This window comes from Heteronotia binoei, chromosome 16 (genome assembly GCF_032191835.1).
Source record: "Heteronotia binoei isolate CCM8104 ecotype False Entrance Well chromosome 16, APGP_CSIRO_Hbin_v1, whole genome shotgun sequence".
Taxonomy (NCBI): domain Eukaryota; kingdom Metazoa; phylum Chordata; class Lepidosauria; order Squamata; family Gekkonidae; genus Heteronotia; species Heteronotia binoei.
In genome coordinates, this window is record NC_083238.1 from 1589132 (window position 1) to 1615742 (window position 26611).

At 40.1% G+C, this 26611-nt stretch overlaps 1 protein-coding gene across 4 annotated transcripts in view; it reads left to right on the top strand.

Moving 5' to 3' along the window:
- Nucleotides 1-26611, top strand: part of RAB3GAP1 (RAB3 GTPase activating protein catalytic subunit 1) — an 84840-nt gene that overhangs the window by 20717 nt on the left and 37512 nt on the right. For all 4 annotated transcript variants that reach the window (XR_009556304.1, XM_060257120.1, XM_060257118.1 and 1 more), the window contains exons 8-14: nt 12860-12959; nt 15716-15797; nt 16525-16593; nt 20090-20163; nt 23460-23552; nt 23996-24165; nt 25319-25417. Coding sequence is in view for 3 of the 4 variants with exons in the window: in XM_060257120.1 (XP_060113103.1) it covers nt 12860-12959; nt 15716-15797; nt 16525-16593; nt 20090-20163; nt 23460-23552; nt 23996-24165; nt 25319-25417 (687 nt within the window). In the remaining variant the exon portion in view is untranslated. The remainder of the gene's footprint in view (nt 1-12859; nt 12960-15715; nt 15798-16524; nt 16594-20089; nt 20164-23459; nt 23553-23995; nt 24166-25318; nt 25418-26611) is intronic.

Below are 26611 nucleotides of genomic sequence, written 5' to 3' on the forward strand. Positions count from 1 at the left end.
CGCGCACTTCACAGCAGGTTGATGTCGTTTCCTGCCACCTGGCCATCCTTGTCCTCTCCGGATGCCTCGGGAGTGGGATCATGGTACGGCAGGACCGGCACTTTCCCTCTCATGACTACTGGCCCTGCTTTTCCCGGCTTCTTCTTGGTACTCGCCTTTATGGGGGTCAAGGTTACTGGGCTTCGTGGTTTGCTAGGGCATTCACTGGAAATGTGATTTTCACCCCCACGCTTGAAGCACAGCTTTGCTTTAGCCCTTCGGTCCCTCTCAGCTTAGGATACCTTCGGCTCCGTCCCCCGCTTGTGGGGAGGAATCGCCTTGGGGGGCTTCTCCTTTCTGTCGTGCTGTCCCCCCCTTGTTGCTTGCGGTGCAGAGCGATGATCTTGTGGCAATCCTTGATTTCACAAGCTAGTTGGATCCAATTCACCAGGGTGTGAGGCTCCCCCATCTTGAGGGCCTCCCCGAAAATGTTGGAATTTAGTCCTCACTTAGAATGCTAGATCCTTGCTCCGTCGTCCCAGCAGTGGACCTTGGAGTTGAGGACATGGAACTCGCTGGTGTACTCTCATACGAACTTCACCCCTTGAGGGTCTTGAAGCGCCGAAATGGCATTAGTTTCCTGCAGTGGGTCTTCGAAGTGGTGCTGCAAGGTCCTCAGCAGTTCCTGTGCCAAATTGAGTGTGGGGGAGTGGCTCTCAAACAAGGTGACGAACCAGTCCACTGCGGCTCCCTCCAAGTAACCGCTAATGTAGACTACCCTTGACTGTTCTGTAGGGAAGTTACAGGCCCACACGCTCAGGTGTCCCCTCACCAATACGATGAAGTAGACTAGCTTTGCCAAGTCCCCGTTGAATTTGGCTTCGCTCACCTGGCCCCCCCCTTCACTGGGACAGGTTCCTCTGGTTGGGGAGGAGGAGGCAGTACTGGTTGTTCTCCCTCTGCTGGCGGTTTCCCCCCTCCGCGGGAGGTTCTGCTGGGCGCCCCAGTTGCTCAGCCGGGGTCTCTCTCAGTAATCCGGCCCGGGGCACTTGGCAAGGCAGTGCCCCCGCCACTTGCGCAGCGACCTCTCACAGTTGGCGACTAAGTCCCTGCATCTCTTGTACTAAATAGGCGTTCATGGCCAGCATCTCGTCTTGTAACTGTCAACTCTGGGTGGCGAGCGCCTCTTGAACCCACTCGGTCAAGCTATCCCTGAACCCACACCTTCGAGAGTGATCTAGGCTGATAGGAAAGATTATATTTTTCGTTTTTTATAATTAAGTTTACTTACTCTCTCATTTTTTCAAATTGTTCATTTTGTTGATGCTTTTTTCCTCTGGGCCTTAACAATGCAAATAGTTTTTAACTCCCCTCTCCAATTATGTAGAAAAAATGCTCAGGTATAATCAGGGCCTTTTTTTTTGTAGAAAAAGCCCAGCAGGAACTCATTTGCATATTAGGTCACACCCCTTGACATCACAGTTGCTTCACACTGAGCTTTTTTTGTAGAAAAAGCCCAGCAGAAACTCATTTGCATATTAAGCCACACCCCCTGACACCAAGCCAGCTGAAACTGCATTCCTGCTGAAAAAAAGCCCTGAGTATAATTGTTTAGGGTCTGGTGGCAGAGCTTTAAGCCTCTATAAATAACTCCAGAGGAAGAGTTTCTGAACAAAGACTACAGGACCCTGTGTTCAAAAGATGAACAAATTTGTGAACAGTATAACTTTAAGAGGGTTACTGTGAATCAGGATTCATGAAAATAGATCTCACGCAACTTGTTCTGATCATGAATGATTACTTAAATATTTTCGTCTGTATCAAGCCTTTGGTGCATAGCAGTGCTGTTTAAATGGAGTGATCACAAAACAAGCACAATTGGAACTGATCTGAGCGTTTGTTTTGCTGGTAGTTTCCCTTCTCTTTCCCTGATTATCATGCAAATATTACTAGCTCTTGTGTTAATTTGATATGTCATTTTTTTTGCCATGGCTATTTGCCATAGCTCATGAAACAAAAAAAATATTGTTAAAAATTCTGCAGATTTCCTACTTTTTGCTGTTATGCTGCAGGCATCAACATAAACACTATAGATCCTTTAGGATGTCACTTTTTCATTTTGTTCCTCCCAGATTGTTAACAGAACCAATGCTGGTGTGGCATAAATAATTTGATGAGTGTTATTTCCCATTACTGAAAATATTTTTCTCTCAAGACTGTAACACTACATAGTGCATGACCATCACATGTACATGTAATTGCCTTGCTGATTACAGCGTTTCCAACATTTTAAATTATTTGTGTTACTTATTCTTGCAAGGCGTATTGGGATAATATACCACCTCTTTTTAAAAAGCATTAAGTTTTAAAAGAAGGGTATAGGGGGAAAAGGGGGGAAAGGGAAGGAAACAATAAGGAAAAACTAAGAATCAGTAATATAACAATTTCTACTATCACATTTTATATAATAAATTCTCAGGAATAACAGTAAAGTTTGTAAGATTGCTATCACGATGTCTTTAACTATATGGTGCCATAATTTTTGTTAACTGTAACCTCACTCAGTTTGCTCTATAAGTCTAAGTTATATCATAGTACATAAGCTTAATAATTTGTCTTAATCCATTGGTGCCCAAAGTTTCTTTCTGTCTTGATTGGTATCTTCGTTCAATAAATCAGTCAAAATGTCCATTTCTGCTATTTGCAGTATCTTCTCCAGGAGTTCTTCTTTTGACGGCACTTCTGTCCTCTTCCGATATTTAGATATTATTCTTGCTGCAGTCACTATGTGTATAATCAAATGCTTAGCTTTTTTGTCTAATGAAGGAGTAATATACCATCAATGTGGTATTTCAGAGAGTTCTCCCTAAGGACTATCAGTATAGTTTTTCTTGTTTGAATTATCCATAATTCATTCCATACCTTTTCTAATTTTATTCCAATACCATTTTCCCATATTGTTTTCAGATCATTTGACATATTTGTATCTTACTTTGGCTAAATGAGAGTCTATTTTAGAGATAATTCCCTTTGCACTATTCATATGTTGCATTAGGATTTGTTCAAATTTCATAATCTTTCTGGTCATAGTTACCCTTACTATAGGATTTACAATTAAATAGTGTAATTGATGAAGGATCCGATTTGTTAAAACTCCTTGCAACTTTTCTTTTAGTGTAAGGGAGGTTCCATTTATATAAAAGTCTCTCATTCTGAAAATGCCCCTTTCTTTCCATTTCTTTCCATATTTTTCTGGTTTATCTAAAAAAGAAAAGTTGGGGTATAATGGAAAAGAAGGGAATGGGGATATCTCTGGAATCAGTTTGTTCTTCCATTTAATCCAAAGTTTTAATGTAGCATATAGAAAAGGATTCTCTACCTAATTTATATCTGTTGCTTTTCCCCCTCCAAAAACAATTTTCTCAGTTAATTCCAGATGTTTCCATACTCACCCATGGCTTATCAAAAGTTCCATTCAGGTATGACACTAATGCTCTCAGCTGATTTGCTTCATAATATTTACTTAAACTAGGTTCTCCCCATCCCCCTTTATCCAATATCTATTGTCTCATAACCTTCATAAGTCTTGGTCTTTTACCTTGATGTATAAAATTTTGCAGTCATTTGGGAGTCTTCCAGCAAAAGATCAACAGGCGATACTCATAAGACTTGAAGGTACTAAGCTGCAGCTGCAAAGGTCTTTAGAGCCGGGGAAATCAGTTCCTTCAATCAACCTAGATCCTGCAAGCAACCCCCTGCCCCCTTGTCCCCCATCAGCTGACTTAATTGATCTGTCTATGGAACTCTCTCTAACTGGCTCAAGGGCACCCCAACATAATGGTTGTATTTTCACTGATGACTCCAGGGTTCTAGAAAGGATATCCATTATCGATTGACTACCAGCTAGGGAAGCCACAAGGAAGATCCACATCATCTCCTGGAACATTGCTGGGTGGAAGAGTAAAGCGAATGACTCAGATTTTTTGGACTTTTTGAAATCCTTTGATTGTGTCTTCCTTCAGGAAACATGGGCAGAAGACAGTTTTAGACTGACGGATTTTAAAGTTTTTAATCTCCCCGCTTATAGATCTCACTCTAAAGGTCGCAGTAAAGCAGGCATGGCTGCTTTGGTGAAATCCAGCTTACCATTTAAGGTGATCCTCTTGGATCCTTGCCCGCCAATTGCCCAGGCTTTATTGCTGTCCTCCCCAGCACTGACCCTAATCATGATTAATGTTTATTTAGCCCCTTCTAATGGTGAGCTGGAGTTTGATGCTGTCTGGGAGAAATTTTCTGACTATGTGACGTCTTTGTCTAGGAAATTCCATACTGCTCAGCTCATGATTTTTGGTGATTTTAATGCTCGGATAGGCAATAACAATCAGAAATGGATCTCTCATTTTGGCTTTGAAGCGGTTGAATCCCCTCCACTACAACTATGTTTACCCCGTTGTTCTAAAGATACTTTAACCAATAAGGCGGGTCTTAGATTAATTGAATTCTGCATAGCGCACAATGTTATAATATTTAATGGTCTCTCCAAATTTCCAGCTGCAAATGACTTTACTTTTTTTTCCACAAGGGGTTGCAGTGTGATAGATTTTTGTGTGGGCTCACCCAACCTTCTGTCATCTATCGATAACTTTTACATCGATCCGCGCACAGAAAGTGACCACCTGCCCCTAACTCTATCCCTACGATTGGATCTGGAGGTTAATATGGTATCACCTTCCCAATCCATGAAGGCCCCTGAGAATGTTCTAAAAAAAATCAAGTGGTCCCCGGCCCTAGAAAGGGAGTTTTCTTCCCTCTTTGGCTCTGAAGCGCTATGCAGATTAAGGGATTCAATCATAAATTCCAATTCAGATGATTCAATCCTTTCAGGATTTTCATTATTAATTGATTATTGTAGTGCCAAAGCTAAACCGGTGATCTTGTCTAGGTCTAGTTTCTCCAGCTGGTTCGATACAGATTGTTTAGCTTGGAAACAAGAACTGAGAGCTCATTTTAAAGAGGCTTGTCACTCCAAAGACCAATCAAAAATTAAGGCCTACATTGCTTACAAGACAGCCTACCTGGAGCTTACTACATCCAAAAAGAAAGCTTTCTTTCAGAATAAATGGGACCAACTTTACCACTCGATAAAATCTAACGATAATAAGGCCTTCTGGAGAATCATTTCAGGTAATCTAAAAAACAATTCTGTTACTGACCCAAATATCTCTGAGCAAACATGGGTTGATTACTTCTCTAACATTTTTGCTGCCCCATGTGTATCCCCTCCTATCTTAGCAAACCCCTCAGTTACTGATATGCCGGTCTGGCCTCCAGTAACTCTAGAGGAAATCAGTGAGTTATTGAAGGATTTAAAAGCGGGTAAAGCACCTGGCCCTGATGGCCTTCCCGCTGAGGTATTCACAAAGTTTGCCGATTGGTGGCTCTTGCCCCTTGCAAAATTGTTCTCTTTTATCGATCTGCATGGCTCCATCCCTGACTCTTGGCTTGACTCTATAATTATCCCAATATACAAAAAGGGGGGGTTGGAGTTACCAGAAAACTTCCGCCCCATTAGTTTATTATCTATAGTGGGCAAATTGTATGCAAAACATTTAGAACTCCGATTAACTGACTGGATGCGCCTAGGCAACATCATAGGTCCTGAACAGATTGGCTTCTCCAAAGGCAAATCTGCTATGGATCACTGCTGCACTCTGGCCTTCCTTGCTGAAAAATATATGCATACCGGGTCAAAAAAATTATATGCTGCCTTCATCGATTTGAAGGGTGCTTTTGATTCAATAGATAGAGCCCAACTATGGATCAAGCTAGGTTACCTGGGAATGGACCCTCGTTTGCTGTTTCTCTTGAGGAAACTTCATTCTAATACCTTTTGCCAAGTGAAATTTTCTTCTAGCGGTGACTTGACTAGTAAAATCCCAGTGTTAAAGGGGGTAAAACAAGGTTGTGTGCTGGCCCCACATCTTTTTAATTTATTTTTAACTGACCTGGCACAATTTTTGACCCCTATCAATGGTCATCCGCCTAAACTTGCAGGCCGAGCGGTCCCCTTATTACTTTATGCCGATGACACTACCATCCTCTCTTGTACAAGAGTGGGCCTGCAAAGGTATTTGAACGCCTTTTATGACTACTGTAATTGTAATTCACTTACTATCAATTATACCAAATCTAAAGTAGTTGTCTTTTCAAATTGCTGGGGCCCACAGAGATGGTTTATTGGCAATTCAACAATCGAGCAAACAAAAAATTTTAAATACTTGGGGATCACTTTTAACCACAAGTTAAGCTGGGTTTCACATCGTAACAACACCATCAACTTGGCTAAGTGTTCAGCTGCTCAAATTAAACAGTTTTTCTTTGCAAGGGGCAACCAATTAGTTCCAGCAGCTATTAAAGTATTCAAAGCCAAAACGCTTGCCCAAATCCTCTATGGTATCCCTATATGGATCTCAGCTTTTACCAGGAAAGTGGAGGGCATTCAAGCCTCATTCTTTAGACAAATTCTTGGTTTGCCAAAATGCGTGTCCTACTTTGCTCTCTGCTCTGAAGTGGGTCAGTCTTTGGTGGAGACAAAAGCCTGGATTGCAGTGTTTAAATTCTGGCTCAAAATTCATTTTAGAACAGATCCCAACAGCCTTCTTGATTGTATGAAAAGAGACCCATATATTTCGTCCTGGACAGCAGTGCTTCTGTCTAAACTCAATCAATTGGGGTTAGAGGTAGATGATTTTTCTACCTCTGAAGAGTCATATATCTTCAGATGTATTAAACTGAGACTGTGGGAATTGGAGGAAACGAAATTACGGCCAACTCTCCCTTATACTTGCTCTCCAGCTTCCTTAGGTCTTTATGCTTTTTGTGGCAAAATGCCCAATTATCTATCAGACCTAACCACTCCAAGTCATCGCAGGGCATTTATGTTGGCCAGACTAAACGCGTTTCCCTCCAAAGTTTTACAAGGGAGATATCAGCGAGTCCCTTTAGCCGACAGACTTTGCTCCTGTGGAGCGAATACCCCTGACTCAATCCAGCATATATTGCTTGATTGTTCTTTTTACCATAACCTCCGTAAAGATTTATTTGGCAAGCTTTCTTTTTCTCCAGATTTGTCTATTCTGCCACCCTGTTATTATTTATTGAGTGATACTGAGGGGGTGGTTAGTGAGGCTGTGGCAAAATTTCTGGCTGACATCCTTAAATTTAATTCTGACCATGTTTGAATGTATCTGTAAGCTCGGTTTTATTTTGATTTTATCTCCAATGTTTAAATTTTTATATTCTGTGTATTTTTATCTGAATCTATTATGCCATTAAAGGTTTGGTAAAGAGTACCCAGCTTGCTGTATAAAATTTATGAATATTTTTTGTACCTTGCCAAGACTTTTGGTGTAATTACTATGGGAAGTGTTTGAAAAAGATAATTTAATTTTAGTAGCACTACCATCTTTATGGTGTTGATTCTACCCATAATTGTCAAATGTATCTGGGACAAGCTTTTAATATCTTTTCTTATTTGTTGAATCATTGGATGGAAATTTAGCTGTTGATGTATATTCAATTTCTTTGAAATAGTTACTCCCAGATATTTAAATGATTTAGGGAATATTGGGAAATCTAGATCCTTTTGGATTTTGTATTGTATTTTTTGTTTAATATTTATATATACTATTCCAGATTTTTTATAATTAATATATAATACTGCAATTCTTCCATATTCACATCTCTCTCTCTAATTCTGGTAGAGCTTCTTCAGAATTTACAGTTAACAATGCCACAGCATCTGTAAACATATTGTGTGTACTTGGCTGTTTAATTCTAAGCCTCTAATATTTCATCAGTCTTTATGGTAGTTGCCAAAGGTTCTAATGAGAGAACAAAAAATCTTTCAGAGTCGAAATCATTAATTTGCACTCTAGCTTTTGATTTTTGATAGACTGATTGTATTGCATTCATAAAACATTACCCAATACTTAATTTTCTTAAAAGTCCAATAATAAAGTCCCATTCCAAATGACCAAATGCCTTCTGTACATCTAGCAGTACTGTAGCCAGAGGCATATCTTTTTTATTTATTTATCAGATTTATATCCTGCCCTCCCCTGATGGGATCGGGGCAGCTATCAAGAGTTAAAAAACATTAACAATGAACAAGCATAGAATATTAAAAAATAAAATATATAATAAAACATTTCCATACATATTAACAATCATCAATCCATTCATTAAAAGTCCAAGATTTACTTATATGAATGGCATTTAATATTCTGGGTCAGGGGTATTAAATATGTGGCCCATGGGACACATCTGGCCTACACAGGGCTCAAATCAACCCCAAAGAACTTCATCCTCCTGCTTCATTTCAGGGCTGATGCTGCAGCTGCACCATAACTTGTTTTCCCCCTAGTTTCCTCAGTGCTTCTTATTTCTGGTCTCTTGCCTTTCTCCCTGCCTCTTGCTCACCCCCCACCCCCCTCTCTCTCCATGGCTGCTTCCTGCTTTGTGTGGGAGAGATACATAGACAAGCCCCCCTCCCTCAGGTTCTGCTTGTTTCTCCAGGGCTGCTTCTCTTTTCGGGACAAAGAGGGAGGGGGAGAGAGAGAGAACAATGTTGAAATCCCGTGGCAGGTTTAAGACCAACAAAGTTTCATTCCAGGTATAAACTTTTTGTGCAAGCACACTTTTTTAGAGGGAGGGAGGGTGGACAGATTCTTCTGAGAAGCATAATGTACATTGAGGAAACCATTTTGGCTTATTCTGATTTTTTTTTTTTTAAGATTAGATCTCTCTGTTCCCATCTGGATTTTTTTTTCTTTCCAAAAGACTCTGATTAGGAATTAGAATTCTTGGATTGGTCATTATTTCTTGGAAAGTGGAATGATTTCAGATGCCAAATGATAATAGCGCATATTGGCAATGAGACAGGAAAACTAGCTCTCAGTTCAGTCTAGGAGGATGCATTGTCTTCAGTTTTATTATCAAATGTAATTCAGCAATCTCTCTCATCTTCCTTTGACTATGTATCCCTCTTATTATCAGTTTTAATGCATCTCAAATGATACATGTTCACATTCCTTCAGTTATATTTTCTTTAAAGTAATTTCGTATACTATGTTATATTTCTTCCTTGGATTCTGGTTAGTATTAAATCTCCATGAATAAGTAGTTGACTGCTCCCTAAGGATATTCAGATCTACCCATACTGAGGAACGACAGTTTCTGTTTTAATAATATTTTAAGTTTCATGATGTTAAAATAAGGTCTGCTCTAGAATATGCGTCATGTCTATGTGAATAATATGCAAAATCCATTTTCTGTGGATTATCTACTCTCCAGGCATCTATAAAATTGAATTGCTGTATTTTTTTTGCCAAACAAACAAGTGTGGAAACTCCCATTCATAAGTTATAAGAAAAACAAAGTGATGTTTTTGCAAGACCTTAAGCTCTGAAGCACTTAGGAGAAGATGCACTATGCGACCAGCTACAAAAAAATTACAGGAGGCCAAGATAAAACTTTACAGTTGAACCAAATAAAAAAATAACTCAGCAGCAAAGTGAAATGCAATAACTTATTACCAAAATCCAACTTATTCCTCTTAGTCATAATCTTTCATAATTCCTCTTAGTCATAATCTTTCATAATTCCTCTTAGTCATAATCTTTCAGAGCCAGTTTGGTGTAGTGGTTAAGTGTGCGGACTCTTATTAAGGAGAAGCGGGTTTGATTCCCCACTCCTCCACTTGCACCTGCTAGCATGGCCTTGGGTCAGCCATAGCCCTTATAGGAGTTGTCCTTGAAAAGGCAGCTGCTGTGAGAGCCCTCTCCAGCCCCACCCACCTCACAGGGTGTCTGTTGTGGGGGAGGAAGGTAAAGGAGATTGTGAGCTGCTCTAAGACTCTTCAGAGTGGAGGGCAGGATATAAATCCAATATCTTCTTCATCTTTCATGCAGCCTTTATTCTGAATAAACTTAGTTACATACCCTTACTTTTCAAATCCACATATCATTGTCATTTTTTCCCTTTAGCATACAGAAAGTCAATTAGGGGCTTCCAACTAGTCAGTAATGTCTTTTTCTTTAAATAAAGAAGTTTAGTCATTTCTGTTAATTCCAAAAACTTCAACCACCATTCTTCTACTGTAGGTATTTTAGTAGATTTCCAATACTGTGCATAGAGTAACCTTGCTGGTGTAATCATATATAAAAACAAAGTTCCATGACTGTTTTCAAGTTGCCTGTCAATCGTCCCAACAAAAAAAATTCCCATTTCATTTGTATATTTTTAAAATTTTATGTATTTGTAAATGTATTTGTATCCAGATTTGGCTTTATCACAGGTCTACCACATAAGATAAAACATTCCTTTTTATTTGCAAGTTTTTTTTGTTCTAGCCAATTTATCTGGAGAGCCAGTTTGGTGTAGTGGTTAAGTGCGCGGACTCTTATCTGGGAGAACCGGGTTTGATTCCCCACTCCTCCACTTGCACCTGCTAGCATGGCCTTGGGTCAGCCATAGCTCTGGCAGAGGTTGTCCTTGAAAGGGCAGCTGTTGTGAGAACCCTCTCCAGCCCCACCCACCTCGCAGGGTGTCTGTTGTGGGGGAGGAAGATAAAGGAGATTGTGAGCCGCTCTGAGACTCTTCGGAGTGGAGGGCAGGATATAAATCCAATATTTTCTATTATAGCAACGACACACCATCTTATAATCTTTTTTTAAAGATTAACATTTAATGTAAACTTGAGTCTCTTCATCCATAATCTTTCCCACTGGTCCATTAGTATATCGTGTCCAAAATTCTTAGTCCATTTTATCTTACAGACTTTTACTTGTTCTTCTGTTTCATATTTCAACAATAATTTGTGAATTTTGCAATAACATGAACTTCATCTGTACATAGGTCTGTTTTAAATACAGTCTTATTTTCTTCCAAACCATAAGAATGTCCATTTTGAAACTCTAACAATTGTGCATAAAGAAATAATTGACAATTATAATTTTCTTTTAATAAATCTTTCCTTGGTTTCATTTTACAATCACCTTGAGTAAACTCTAATAAGTTTCAGTAAGTTATCTATTGTTTTTTTGGTAATATTTCTTGTCTATAAAATGCTTCTTGAGGCAAAATCCATAGAGGTGGGTTTTTTTACATAACGTAGGTTTGTTTTTATTATTTATATACTTTTCTTGTTCATTTTCCTTGTTTTATATATATTATGTATGTATGTGTGTATATTTGAAAAATCTTAATAAAATACTAGCCCAAGAGAAATCCCATCATGTCATCTCCCTCCACATATTCCTTCAACCCACAAATGCAAATATTTGTACAGCAACCTCTGTCTTACAGGTCCGCTAACCTTATAGTTCTATTTTGATTTTCCAGGTTTTTTGCCCATATTAAATGCTTCTTCAGCAGTCTCTGTTAATTGTTAACATTATCAGCAAGTTCCTTTACTTGTTTGTTTATTGGTTTTAGTCATTCTTTCTATCCATCCGTTAGTTGTTGCTTTAAATCCATTTTTAGTTGCAATAGTTGGTTCTCCATATCTTTTAAAATGTTTGCGGTCTCACACTCAGTGTTTTCTTTCCCTGTAGTTTTGGTAGCCATGTTATCGTGTCTCTACTGTATAGGGTTTGTTTGTAGAATCATAGAGTTGGAAGAGACCAGCTTGTCTATATTCTTCGTAAACTGTGATGCCCAGAACTTAACACAACACTTTAGGTGAGGTCTAACCAGAGCAGTAAAGTGATACCATCACTTTGCGTGATCTGGACACCAGGGCTTTTTTTGAGCAGGAACGCACAGGAATGCAGTTCTGGCTGGCTTGGCATCATGGGGTGTGGTCTGAACGTAAATATGTTCCTTTTGGGCTTTTCCCACAAAAAAGCCTTGTGTGATATCAGGGTGTGTGACCTAATATGCAAATGAGTTCCTGCTGGACTTTTTCTACAAAAAAAGGCCCTGCTGGACACTATACTTCTGTTGATAGAAGAATTGCATTAACCTTTTTAGCCACCGCATCACACTGCTTATTTATTTTCAGTGTATGGTCCACTAAGACCCCTGGATCCCTTATGCACATATACTGTCAAGACAAGTCTTCCCCCATTCTATAATGATGCATTTGATTTTCCTTACCGAAATGCAGAATTTTACATTTATCCCTGTTAAAATTCATCTTATTTGTTTTAGCCCAGTTTTTGTTTTCAGCCTGTCAAGATCATCCTGTCTCTGTCCTCTACTGTATTTGTGACCCCTCCAAATTTAGTATCTGCAAATTTAGTAAGCATTTCTCCTCTATTCCTTCGTCTAAATAATTTGTAACAATATTGAACAAAACAGGTCGCAGGACAGATCCATGAGGTTCAACACTTGTCACTCCTTTCCAAGAGGATGAAGAACTACTTTATTTTCTTGGAGAATCCATTTATTCTAAATATTTGGATTCTTCAAGGCATTTGGTCTCTATTGCAGTCACATTTTTATCTGTTAGATGCTATTAAGTTTGGATTATTAGAGTCTTTTTGGCATCTAGGTGCTGAGTCCTTGGATCAGGGATTCAGCACTATCTGGCTCAGCTCCACACACACCCTGTCGTAGTAGTATTGATGAACCAAATAGGGAACTCGTTATATAGTTAACGAACTCGCCTTTTGATTATTGTATCTGATCTACTTTAATAGTGAGACATTTATTCTGAGATTCCAAGGGAGTCAGAAGGGCAGTGATGAATTATCTACTTGGATTTTTATCTGATGGGAAGAATATACAACAAAATTTATCCTTCATAGCAAAGACCTAGATACAGTATGTTTAATTTTATCCCATTTTAATGTATATCCTTATATCCGTCTTCTAGGGTTGTACATTGACTCCATTGCCTCCAATTAATATAAGTATTAGACTTACATATGTCCTTCAGGACTGGCAGCAATATTTCTGGCCCCAACAACCACCAGGTAGGACATTTACATGGATGTTATGGTTTTCTACTACAGAATGAAATACAGGAAATAATCCAAAATTTTGTGCTCTTAGGGGGGGTCTTACTTTCCAAATGGGCAGTGTCTGACCTTGTTCCATGCTCTGTGGAAAACTGCTTTTGAAACTGAGAGAGTTTCAAAAATATTTAATGACAAGTGGGGCACTGTGAGACTTTGCAGGAGGGGAAATCTAATCTCCCCCACCCTTTGCCAAACCCATTGTGGAGCCCCAGGCTGCCTGGCAGCTTTCTGTGGCTTGCCTGAAGCAGCTTTAGGTGAGCCAGCATAGTCTCTCCCTCCCTCACTCTGCAGCTTGTTGGAGAGTAGGGATGGGGGAGAGACTGTGCTGGCTCGCCCAGAGCTGCTCTGAGCAAGCTAGCAGAGGCTTTTCCCCAGCCTCTGCTGTGACTCACTTGAAGCAGTTCTGAGTGAGCCAGCAAAGAGTCCCCCCACTGCTCTTTGTAGCTCAGTCAGGTGGGGGTGGGCTGTGAGATGCATGGGGGTAAGGTGGAGAAATCCCATTTCCCCACCACCACTGAACCCACCGAGCCCAGTGTGGAGCTTTGGAGTGTGTTGCTGCAGCAACCTGACATGCCCCCTGGGCTCTTCCAATGCAGCTCCCTGGCTGTACAGCCACTGCCACCAGGCCCAGCACAAAGCTCTGGGTTGTGGCACATCCCCCATGCAGGGCTGGTGTGTGGGAGTCAGCCAACTAGGCAGCGGCCTAGGGTGCCACCTGGCCTAGGGTCACCATGAGACATCCCCTCTCTGCACGCCCACATCCCCTCGGGTCCTGACTTTGCCCATGCTCCCCGAGGCTCTGGAAGCTTGGGTGAAGGGGGGGGGGGTCCTGAGTCTCCCAGGCTCCCCGAAGGAGGGGGGGGCAAGGCCGGCAGTGCTCAGGTTCTGACTTTGCCCAGGCTCCCTGAAGATCGGGAAGCTGGGCGGAGTGGAGTTGGAGCGAGGCTGCGAGAGCCCGCTGCGCTCAGGTTCTGACTTCACCCAGGCTCCTTGAAGGTTGGGAAGCCTGAGTGAAGTGGTGGGGGGAGGCTGCGAGTGCCCGCTGCACTCCAGTCCTGACTTCGCCCAGGCTTCCTGGCCTTCTCGAGCGAAGTTGGTGAGGGGGCCTGGCTGCCACCTTCAACTTCTCTCCCTCTTAGAACACCGGAAGCCTGGGCAAAGTGAGGTGGGGGGGCGTGTCAGTGACGTCATGGGGGCGTGCGAACAGGATACCAGGGGTGGAAGAGGGGAGGCAGAGTGAGATTTGGCCTTGGGTGCAAGGAAGTCTAGCGCCAGGCCTGCCCCCATGATCTTCATAGTTGTGTTTCTGCAGAGCTCAGTGAGGCTCCTGGGCATTACCACTACCAGGTTCAGCACAGAGTTCTTGTCCTCCTCCAACTGCTGAGGTAGGTTTTTTACTTTTTATTTTTACTATTTTACTTGGGGGGGATTTAAATCCCCCTGTGTATTTTTAAAAAACATTTCAGATTTTTCTGCACACCTGGTAGAGGTGTTAACTGGAGTCTCCGTGTAGCCCCAATTTATGGATTTAAATATCCGCATATGGTGGCCATGAGTGGCTGTTAGGACATAAGATTTTACATGGAAGTTGAGAAAAAGTTGGGTTAAAAAGTTGTGCTGTGGTTCCATGGTAGAAAACAGATATCAGGCTTTCTAACACTGAACTACATAAATTGATGTTTGGGATTGTTCCTGTGTTGTAGAAATATTTTTACAGTTAGGAAGCATGCATTTGGTATTGAAATAAAGATACTAATTAAATAAATTAGAAACATTTACCTTTTAAGATACTGTTAATCACTCTTGAAACATGGTTCTGAAATGCAGTTAGTGAATTTAGATTCAGGTGGATAATCATGTGGGTCTGAAGCAGCAGAGCAAAGTTTGAGTTCACTGGCACCTTTATGACCAATGAAGTTTTATTATGGGCATCAGTGTTCGTGTGCATGCATACTTCTTCTTAACTGTAGAATTAGTTAAATTTTTTTTCTGTGTTAAAAGTAACCTGTTGCTTTTTAAAACTTAGTTTAACAAACACCATTGATAGGACTGACTGCATTATTTAGTGTATTTTCTGCCCAAGTGCTGTTTTCTGACTCAAGAATAAGCCCATTAGTTTCCTTTCCATTTGGTCATGATTTCCCATAATGTCTCCAAATATATCTTCCCCACACACTATAAGAACTCTCAGCCTCCCTTATATTCTTTAAATATACTTTTAAGAATTCTAATTTTTTCTTTCCTTATATTTTAAAAAGTTTTGGCAAGATACACCACTTAAGTTGATTTATTAGGTCATTCTTTAGCAGTTTTACTGATTTTTTGGGGGGGTGGTGGTGCAGTAGCACACACTACAGCTTCTGACTTATCATCAAACAGCATTAGCTAGAAAAGAGAGGTTGGCCCAGTATGCCCATTGCAGGTGGTATTCTGGCATCATTGATCTGCACTGGCTAGTGTGGGTTTATGTTCATATGCAGCATTAAGATCCAATCTACAGTTTAGCTGGCATGGTGTTGAAGAGTTGCAACACAAGACATGAAAACAATTTCCTAAACTTATCCAAGTTGTAGCAGTGTCATTTTGGTGTAAGAATTGGTTTAAGTATGTAACTTCACCTGGTTTCCATTTGGATAAGTCTGTGGGTGGGAAATAGTCTATTTGATAGTGAACTAAACAGTTGTTTGCTGCTAATGTTGCTTTGTCTATAGATATAGATGCTTTGGTTGGAGGTGAAGTTGGAGGGCTAGAATTTGGGAAGTTACCATTTGGAGCCTGTGAGGATCCTATCAGGTAAAACTTGGAGTAATTTATCAAATAGTCCAATAGGGTTGCTTTTGCAGACTGGGAAGGAATGATCCAGACTTGTAAATCTTTCCTTGCAGATTTTTTTGCTTATGTTATATTGAAAAATATAACATTGCTGACAAATAAAATGTTTCAAGTCTAATTGTTGCCCATAGGTACTGGGGTTATGCATCTGGTGATTATTAGGGCTGAAAGTCAGGGTATTCATGAAATAAATATTGTTCTGATGCAGTTGATAAATGCATGCAAATGCCCAGTAATTGAACACACACACATACTATTTATATAAATGTGCACCATTCATGATTAAGAAAATTTCCCTTTTAAAATGCATCCAATTAGCAGCCAGGAAAAATTGGATCCTATTTGTGTTCAATGGAAAGGGGGAAAAAACAATTTTATACAGACTCACAATTTATTATCCTGTGGATAATATAGTTCAAGAACCTCTTGCTGTTATTTTTTTTCTGCTATCAGACATTAAATAGAGAAATCAGAATATGGAATACTGAAAACGTATGCACAGTTGTATGGAAATTTTTTTGTATTACTGTAATGTTCTTAATTTCAGAATATATTTTATTGTCAAAATTAAGACAATAAAAATAACATGTGTGTCTGTATGTGAATGGCAAATATATTCAGTAGTAATTTCTAATCTAATCTGTGGTTGTATAGTAGTTTCCATAACTGTATTTTTTTGGCATTTCAGTGAACTCCAATTAGGAACTACTTGGCCTCATTTAACAGAGGGTATAATTGTGGACAATGATGTTTATTCGTAAGTATATTCTCTTGTCTTTGGCTTCTGCAGTGTAAAAAAATCCCAGCTGTACCTTTCAGAATTGTTATACTTTAGTTGTTAGTATGTATAATATTATAATAAATGCTTTGTGACTGTTGTTCAGTTGTTTAAGAGGTAGATGATGCTGACATTTGTGGCTGGTATAAGCAGAACGCAAGTGCCCAGACAGATAAATCATTAGACTAACATCCAGCATCTTGTTTCACTGGAAAGCACTTAAACAGATATAGAGGCCAAAACTTTCCCATATTTTTGCCTCTCGGGGATTGGTAGTTAATCTGTGATCAGAAGTAGTATACTTACATTTAACAATCATTGCTCACTGCTGTTGATGACCTGATACTCTGTGAATATATTGTCCCTTTTAAAACCATCTAACCTAGTGGCCAACGCAACAGACTTTTGCTTTGAGCTCTGTAATTTGTTTATGCTTTGAGTAAAGTAGGGCTTTCTGTTGCCAATCTTTTGCCTACTGCCTATCAATTCATTGGATTCCCTTGGTTTCTAGTTTTTGGGGATAAATTTTCTGTCTCCACACCAGTCATAAACTTAACTATTACAGGATACAAATTGTTTAGACTTCAAACTCCTTTAATTTTTATTGCCCTCTTCCATACTACTTTCTTTTTTAAATGGGAGTCTGCATAACCATGCTCAGCATTCTAGATGTACTTATAATATAGATTTATACAAGGGCAATAAACGTGGCACAGAGTGGTAAAGCTGCAGTACTGCAGTCCTAAGCTCTGCTCACGACCTGAGTTCGATCCCAGTCAAAGCTGGGTTCAGGTAGCTAGCTTGAGGTTGACTCAGCCTTCCATCCTTCTGAGGTCAGTAAAATGAGTACCCAGCTTGCTGGGAGGAAAGTGTAGATGACTGGGGAAGGCAATGGCAAACCACCCTGTAAAAAGATCCAAGCGGGCAGCGGTGTTGGTCTGAAGCAGTTAAACAAAGCAGCTTAAGAGCACACAAAAGCTTACGTTCTAATTAAAAATTGGTTGGTCTTAAAGGTGCAACTTGACTCCTGCTTTGTTCACCCTGTAAAATGTCTGCCATGAAAACGTTGTGAAAGCAACGTCACCCCAGAATCGGAAACGACTGGTGCTTGCACAGGGGACTATCTTTACCTTAGAGCCCTGTGGCGCAAAGTGGTAAAGCTGCAGTACTGCAGTAGGAGCCCTCTACTCAAAACCTGAGTTTGATCGCAGCAGAAGCTGGTTCAGGTAGCCGGCTCCAGGTTGACTCAGCCTTCCATCCTTCCGAGGTCGGTAAAATGAGTACCCAGCTTGCTGGGGGGAAAGTGTAGATGACTGGAGAAGGCAATAGTAAACCACCCCGTAAAAAGTCTGCCGTGAAAATGTGAAAGCAGCGTCTCCCCAGAGTCGAAAATGACTGGTGCTTGCACAGGGGACTACCTTTGTACTTCTGGCCATCTTACGTTCATCCCTCTTCCTTAAAAATTCCTACAGTAGAATTTGCCTTTTCATTGTGGTTACATGCTGTTAACACATGGAGTTGTCTGCAGAATCTTTTTCCTGGTTGATCACTGTGGGTGTATATTTAAGCATAGGACATTTTTTGGCTACAATGTCTTCATAATACCAGATTGCTAAATTTACTGTTAAAACCCCTGTATGCTATTTGATAGATTTTAAATTAATGTTATTATATGTTATGCAGTATTCTACCTTTTAGGAAATTGGTTAAAGATCCCAGTTTATATATATTTATTGTGTTGTAATTGTATTCTTTGACTCTTTGCTAATTCATGATGATGATAGTCACTTTCACTTTATACCTCATTCTTATATTATTATACACTCTCCATGTTTGGGGACATCTTTTCTGAGTTTTCACAATCCACTTTGATTTTTACCATCCAGAAGGATTTGGTGTTGTCTGCAAACTTGTCCATCTCCCTGCTTATCTCCATTTTCAGGTCATTTAGCATGTCATGTTACGCTTACACTGAGCTTCAGTTCTACAACTTAATCCTATTGCACTGTACATCCTGTTGATTGTATTGACTCACTCTGGGTAATCTGCCTTGAGTCCAGCTGAGAAAGGTGATCTATAAATAATAAAAATATTTTTAATGAAATAGCTGCAGTCTTTAATGTCAGATCCCTGGAGAATCCCATAGTTTTGACCTTTAAGGCCGTTAGTGGTCAGAGACTTATATATAATCGGGAGCGCCTCTCTCAATATGCCTCTGGAAGAGCATTACATTCTAGTAATAAGAACCTCCTGCTGGCCCCTGGCCTGAGAGAGATCCAGCTGCCCTTTACTAGGGCCATGGTCTTTTTGACCCTGGCTGCTTGGTGGAACTCTCTGCCAGAGAACGTTCATGCCCTGTGGGATTTACTACCTTTCCGTTGGGCCTGTAAGGCAGAGATGTTCCACCAGGCAGTGACGGTCTGACACCCTGACATCCCTTTCTTCCCGCTCCTCACCAAATCCCCTGTACTCAGGAAGCTGGTGGTTACTGAAATACCATATCTTGGATATAGTATTGTTTCTTGATGAATTATCTTAATAAATTTTAATGCTGTTTTAACCCTACTATGTACTGTATTTGCCTTTAATGTAAGCCACTCTGAGTCCTGCTTGCAGGGAAAGGCAGCATAGCAAGTTGAACATAATAAATAAATAAATTCTCCCTGAAAACTGTACAGTTACTCCTACATTCTGCTTCCTGTTGTTTAACCAGTTACTAATCCATAAGAGGACCTTTCCTCTTAGTCAAAGTCTTCTAGGCTTACTTGGGAGCCTTTATTGAGGGTCAGATTTTGTTTTTGCAGTATATATATTCTAAATAGCATCAGTGCGGAATGACTTTCTCATATGTGAGCATGGTCTCTGCTCACCAAAGATGTATGTTTTGTGAAGAAACCAGAGGTGCATCCTACTGATTCAAGAGGTTCTTTTACCAGCATTCCACCCATAGTTGAATGGAGTGGAAGAATATAGCCCATTGTATTAATTTCCAAATTCTAATACTGGTATTTAACTCACTTGCTTTTTCCAGAATTTATGTTGTTGAAAAAGTTATTAGAGTATCTGATTTAGTGGATATAACATCTGTGATCCTTTTAAAAATATCCTAATCTCACACTTGTTGCCTTCTGCCCTGTTAGTTGGTTTTGCTGATCCTAATTGTGGAATTGCAACAATAGCTGACAATGGAAAAGGGAAGGGTACAGAATGTGTATGAGGAGAAAACGATATCGAGAAGGTACTGAAGACCTTCATAGCCCAAGTTTATTAGAAGACGATTACAGAAGTCATTGTTTAGGTATGGTGTTTAGGAAATAGTGCTGAGACTTGGTGGCAGCCTGGCTGCTAATGAATCAAGTTAAAATTCTTTTGCACCAGTGTGTGCTGAGGATTGGCCTGAAAAGTCTAAGGATACTTTCTTCAAATTTGTGTTTTGATGACGCACAGTGAAAAGTAACAGTTTTTGTTGTTCTAGGGACTTGGATCCCATGCAAGCTCCTCAGTGGTCTGTGAGAATCCGAAAAGCAGATAATCCACAATGCTTATTGAGTAAGCAATCAATATCTTATATATTTTTAAACAATTTACGCGATGGGAGTTTAAATCAAATATCTGGAAGATGTTTTGCTGTAATTAAAAATCAACATGGGTCTTGAAGTACAAACAATAAACAGCTATTTTTCACTGGCTGTATGAATTACTCATTTTAATGAAGTGCATTTCATGTTCTCTTCCCTGGGAATTGTTCTAAAAATCCTTTGTCTGAAAAAACTGGGTGGTGTGAAGATACAAAATTTCAGCTTTTGAACTGTATATAGGGCTGCAAGGTCTTCCCTGGCTGCTGGTGGGTGTCAGAACTTGAAGAACTTCAAACGAGGCTCATAACTCTGGTTAAAGTCTAAGCGTTTATTGAGAACTGTGTTCAGGTAGAAGACGAGTTGATTCTGATAACGAGTTCAGCAGTGGTTAGATTCTTTAAGCTATTCTAGTTACAATAACAAACTGGTTCCCACCCTTCAGGAGGCCCCGTTCGGTTTCCAAGGCTCCTTATCGTCAGGAGAGGAGAGGGGGAGGCAGAGCTTCAAAGGGTACTGGCAGATGTTTCCCAGGGACTCCCCGTCACCCTCCGGTGATCACAGTTCGCACACATGCTAGATACAGAGCTGGCTATTTCTTAACAGTTACAATATGGACTCAGTTACAATATGGACCCAGCTAGGCTAAGCAGGCACAACAGTCATAAGGTTCAACAATTACAAGTTCTGACAGTGGGGGACTTTGATCCTCTTAGTAGGTGCTTTTGGTGCACATGCTTTGATGACCAAAGAGTTTCCCCCAAAACTCTTGATGACCGTAGAATTCCCCCCCCCATGCTAGAACATCCCCCACATGACATACCCAGCACAATGATGTAACTTCCTGTGATGTTACTTTGCCAGCACTCTACAGAGTCAGTGTCCCCCTGCTTGCCAGTTCTCTGGTGGTGGGTTGGAGGCCCCAAAATCAGTGGAACCCCCGCCCACAGTGGGAGAATGAGAATCCTAACTGTACATGCCATGAAAACTGTCCTGGCAGGTTTTAGTAGCTTTTTTACAAATAAACACAGTGGATTCCCCATCAGAGCTGGAACAACTGCTTCTGGAACTGATATCTTGTCCCCATGTTGAAGGAATAGCTGGTGTTTCAATTACCACAAGAGCTTCCCACTGCATGTCAAAGCCTCGACTGGAGTGGGAGCCTTCTAGACTATTGCTGCTGCCACAGTAGGAACTTCATAGGAAATGCTATAGGAGCAAATCAGCAGTGCTTTTGATACAGACATACCAAACTCCTCCAGCTCAAGTAGGCTGGAGGGACTCTGAGCTTTCAGAGCTCTCAAATATTGGTGACAATGAAACTTCTCACACAGTAACCAACAAACCTGGGGTAAATGCAGTGCCTCCAGAGATCTGACTCCCTCTCATCCCTCCCAATATAGCCAGCCTCCTAATGCTATAATGTATCAGTCTCAATTTTCCTTCGTTCAGATGCTTATGGATTATCGAATAAAGCCTAACTTTGCAACAATTCAAGGTCTGGTTGATTTGAGAGCCCATCGTCTGACAGTTTTGCTGTTTTTGTTTTCTCCATTGATAACAATGGAGAATGGGGTAATTCTTAACTATTCAGGGTCTAGAAGGAAGAGTAATATAGATGGTTTTCAAAGCAGATTAGACCGATCCACGGATGAGACGTCTATCAGTGGAGCAGAATGGGAGTTCTTGTGGGCAGCTAAAACTGCCTATCAAGCTTTGGAGGGCTAAGATTGGTATTTCAGGGGCTGCAGACCCCAGAAGCTGAGAGCGGTGGAACTGCGTGCCAGTTTGTACTCTCCTCCAAGCCTGGCTTCCTATCCGGGCTCAGGGGAGAGTGGCCTCGCTCTGAAGCTACCTCCCCTGCAAAGGGAGACAGCCTCAGAGCGAGGCACGGCAGTCCTGCGGCCCTTTCTCCCACCCAGCAGCCAGGCAGAGGAAGGAGGTGGAGCAATGTCACTCCGTAGCTGCCTCCCCTGCAAGGGGAGCCTGGCAGCTGGGTGGAGGAAGGAGGTGGTGTAGCATCGCTCTGAAGCTGCCTCCCCTGCCAACCAGGTGGACAAAAGGGACTGTGCAGCCTCACTCAGACCCCCCAGGAGGGTGCAGCTACGTGGGCAGCCTGGGGCAGCAAAAACCCCAGCGCTGCCACTGCCCACCCCTTCTAACTTTTCCCTCCCTTTTCTGGGAGCTGTTATATGCAATGCATGGGTTAGATTGTACCATCCTGTAGCTCCAGCATATAACTGAATAAGTTACCATTTTATTGAAACTCTTAATTGATGACACACACATCCAGAGATCTAGGAAATTTCATACCAGGTGGGTTCACAAATATAATAATTTTTATTTTTATTAATTTTATATTTAAATGTTTATTTGCATGCTTATATGCCAGATGTGGCCAAACTTGCTTAACATAAGAGCCATATAGAATAAATGTCTGATGTTTAAGATCCGCAAGACATGAACATCAGATGTTTGAGGGCGGAAAGGCAGGCAGGCAAGCAAGCAAATAGTAGATGGGGGAGGGAGGAATAGGTGGAAAGAAAGCAACTTTTAACAGCATTTTCTAAACCGCCAGCTGGCTTGACTTGGAGAAGTTATTTTAAATGCCTTCTCCAGTGCCTTCACCAAGGCGGGGGGGCTTCAAGAGCCACACAATATGTGTGAAAGAGCCACATGTGGCTCCTGAGCCACAGTTTGGCCGCCCCTGTTATAGACTCATAAATTCTAGCTGATACATAATTTTCATTTGTAGATTATTATATCATTGAAGATTTTGTCGTGCATGTACAGTCACCATGAGAAGGTTTCCATATCCCACTTCATAAATTTCAGCAACCACACAATATATGAAGTAGAAATGTTTTTTATTCTTGGAGAATTTCTCAAGAAAATTCAGTAGTTATTTATTACTTAGATTTATTATAATAATTTGATCTTTTTCTTTTGTACATTTCCAGACAGTACCACCTGGCCTCAATTTGTATATATTTATTACTGGATGTGTGTTTCTTTATAATAGTATTATCGATCACTGAAAAAGGCCCTTGGAATTGAAACGCATATGGTCCTATTGGTCATTTTTTATTTTCATCAACTATGTATGTGAAATCATCAACTCTATGCAAAACTATTATAGCTTATGTAAAACTCACATTGATGTTCTGTGTTGTCTTACTGTTTTGAATCTTTACCATTGTGAACAGCATAAATAAAATGCTGTATAACTACTGGAAAACTAAACTAAAGGAAACCTATTTCCTTTCATAGGTGACTTTGTTACTGAATTTTTCAAGCTGTGTCATCGCAAGGAATCAACTGATGAGATTCTTGGAAAATCAGCATTTGAAGAAGAAGGAAAAGGTATAAGCTGTTTGTTTAAGCTAAGTTTCTTTGTCTGGCAACTGTTGCTTATCACTTCTGAAGCAGGAGGCTTAATGGAACAAGATATCTGGTGTACATTCCCAACCTCCCCCCCCCAATCCCATTTACTACATTACTTATTCTATCTTACTGGATCTTGAATGATCTCAATTTATAGGGCTAAATGATATTTTTAATTTTTTATACTACTTGATCAACATGTTTTCTGTTATTTACTGACAAGTTGCTTGAGAGTACACTTACCAGCAAATGCCAAAGTAGTTCTGGATTAGGCTGTAGATGGTACACTTGATTTGATTTAGCAAAGCAGTTTTGTTGCTAAGAATGGTTTAGGACAGATCCATTAATTCTATGTAGATAAGATACTGGTAACACAATTGCAGATTACAGAAAAAAATATGTTTAACTCTGGTATTTTATAGAGATTGCTGATATAAGCCATGCTTTGTCAAAGCTCACGGAACCAGCACCAGTACCAATCCATAAACTGTCAGTGACAAATATGGTTCATACTGCAAAGAAGAAGATTCGTAAACACAGGGGTGTAGATGAATCACCACTGAAAAATGAAGTCCTCAATAGTATTCTCTTGGTAAGTAAAGCATATTATATTGCATTTCATGATACTGGTTCTAACTGAATTTTCATTCTTGTCCAAGCCAAAGTAATGGTTATTATTAATGTCAATTGATGAAAAGTGTTTGCTCAAGCCATTACTTAAAGAAATATGTATGCAAAATAGCTAAATTTGGCTATAACCTTGGGTATTAAGTATCAGCTGTGTTTTTCTGTTGTTAGTGCTGAAATGAGGATTCTGAGTTTGTGGGAAGAACTAGTGTATTCAGTATAATTTGGTAGTGCTCAGGGAGGATCTTACTTGAAAGATCAGTGTATCTGACACGCATGCTGAAGAGGTAAAAAGCCTGTTGTTTTCCTAAGCCTTTTTAAACGGATGACTATGGCGTCTTGATAATTTAGCTGGTGTGGCTAGTGTGATTGTGTTTTGTTTTGCCTATTTTTATTGGCTTATTTTTTCCCAGTGTTACAGTGATTTATCTTGGACTTCTATATTATTAAGCATGTTACCTATATATTTTATTTATGTGTTTATTTTACACCCTGCCATTCTCAGTGGAGACCAAAGTGGCTTACATCATTCTCACCTCCATTTTGTGCTCACAACAACCCCGTGAAGTAGGCTAGACTGAGAATGTATGGCTGGTCTGAGGTCACCCAGCCAGCTTTCATGGCAAAGTGAGGATTTGAACCTGGGTTTTCCAGATCATAGTCCAAGCTCTTGATTCCCATGGTGCAAAGAGAGCAATAGGTCTAAATATTTTTCCTGGGGAGGCTTAAAGTCTTGATGGTGTCTGTTTTAATAGAAACAAAAAGCAATAATTAGGTTACAAAGGAACAGGGTAGGACAGTGATGTATTTGTGAGGCTGCTGCAAGGTAAGAAGCATAAGACAAATGGAAACTAAAATAAAGTTGCCATTGTGACACTAGGTGGGAGGTACAATTCGTGCAGAATATGGAGAAGCCTGATGGTTGGTGAAGGCAGGGCTCGGAGCAAACATGTCCTCTTTGACAGCTTGAATTGCTTGGTGTCTTGTGAAGCCAAATAATATCAAAGTCATTAATAGCATGGCTTTAAAACAATGATTACAGCAATTAATAGTGGCAAACTGATTGTCCAAGGAAACATACGTTTGAAAGTTAACAAGTATGTATTTCCCCCCTCAAGTATTTATTCCCTGATGCTGCTGACAAATCAGCAGATGGATCGGAAGCCAGAAATAGTACTTCAACAGGAAGCCTCCCTCCTCCAGATAATGAAGACTATGTAAGTTCAAACTGTGTGATTGATCATATACCAGATTTTTAATGACTTTTCGTTAAAAAACCCCAAAACCAAGGATCTGGTTGGAATTCAACGTGTATGTGTGTGTGCGCACACACACACACACAAACAGAGGTTTTAAAAAATATTTTTACTGAAAGTTTTCTATACATAAAAAGAAAGAAGAGTTTAAAAGGGGGGAAAGAAAAAGGGGGAGTGGGGAGGGGAAGCAGTCATAGGGGAAAAAAATCAGAGAAACATACCTTTAAGAATTTCAAAAATTTTATTGGCAACAAAACCAAATATACTTGTTTATTGTTACTATTACAGTAAATACATGATCAATTACTCATAACCTATCCATCGATCCATCCTAGTTTTCTAAAATCAAATTCTCTTTACTCCTCAAATCCACAGATCATCACTTTTTTCATTTGTATGCAGAAAGTCAACAAGGGGCTTCCAGTTGGCAGTAATAATGCATTTTCTTTAATCAAAAAGTAAGTTTAGCCATTTCTGCAAGTTCCAATATCTTTAACCCTCAATCTTCTATTGTGGGTATCTTTAAAAAGTTCCAACTCTGGGCATAAAGTAGCCTTGCAGCTGTAATCATATAAAGCAGGGGTGGCCAATGGTAGCTCTCCAGATGTTTTTTGCCTACAACTCCCATCAGCCCCAGCCATTGGCCATGCTGGCTGGGGTTGATGGGAGTTGTAGGCAAAAAACATCTGGAGAGCTACCGTTGGCCACCCCTGATTTAAAGAAACAAAATTCCATGAGTATTCTCAATTTGCCCCTGAAACCAAAAAGAAAAGTTTCTGGCTTCATTTGTATGCTGATTTTTAAAAACTTCTGGATTTCTGAATTAATGTCTAAGGTTTTTTTTAGCTTTAGTGCAAGTCCACCATATATGGTAGAATTTACCTTCATGCTAATCACATTCTCAGTGTTTAATTTAAGGTACTTCTGTACATTTTAGCCAGTTTATCAGGTGTCATATACCGATGACACATTTTATAGGAAGTTTTCTTTAAGGTTACTACTTAATGTAAATTTTAGATCCTTCACTCACATTCTTTTCCATTGCTCCATTTTTATATCATATCCAAAATTCTTAGTCTATTTTACCATTCCGTCTTTTGCCTTCTGTTTCATATTTCAACAGAAGTTTATACAATTTTAGAAGTTACACGAACA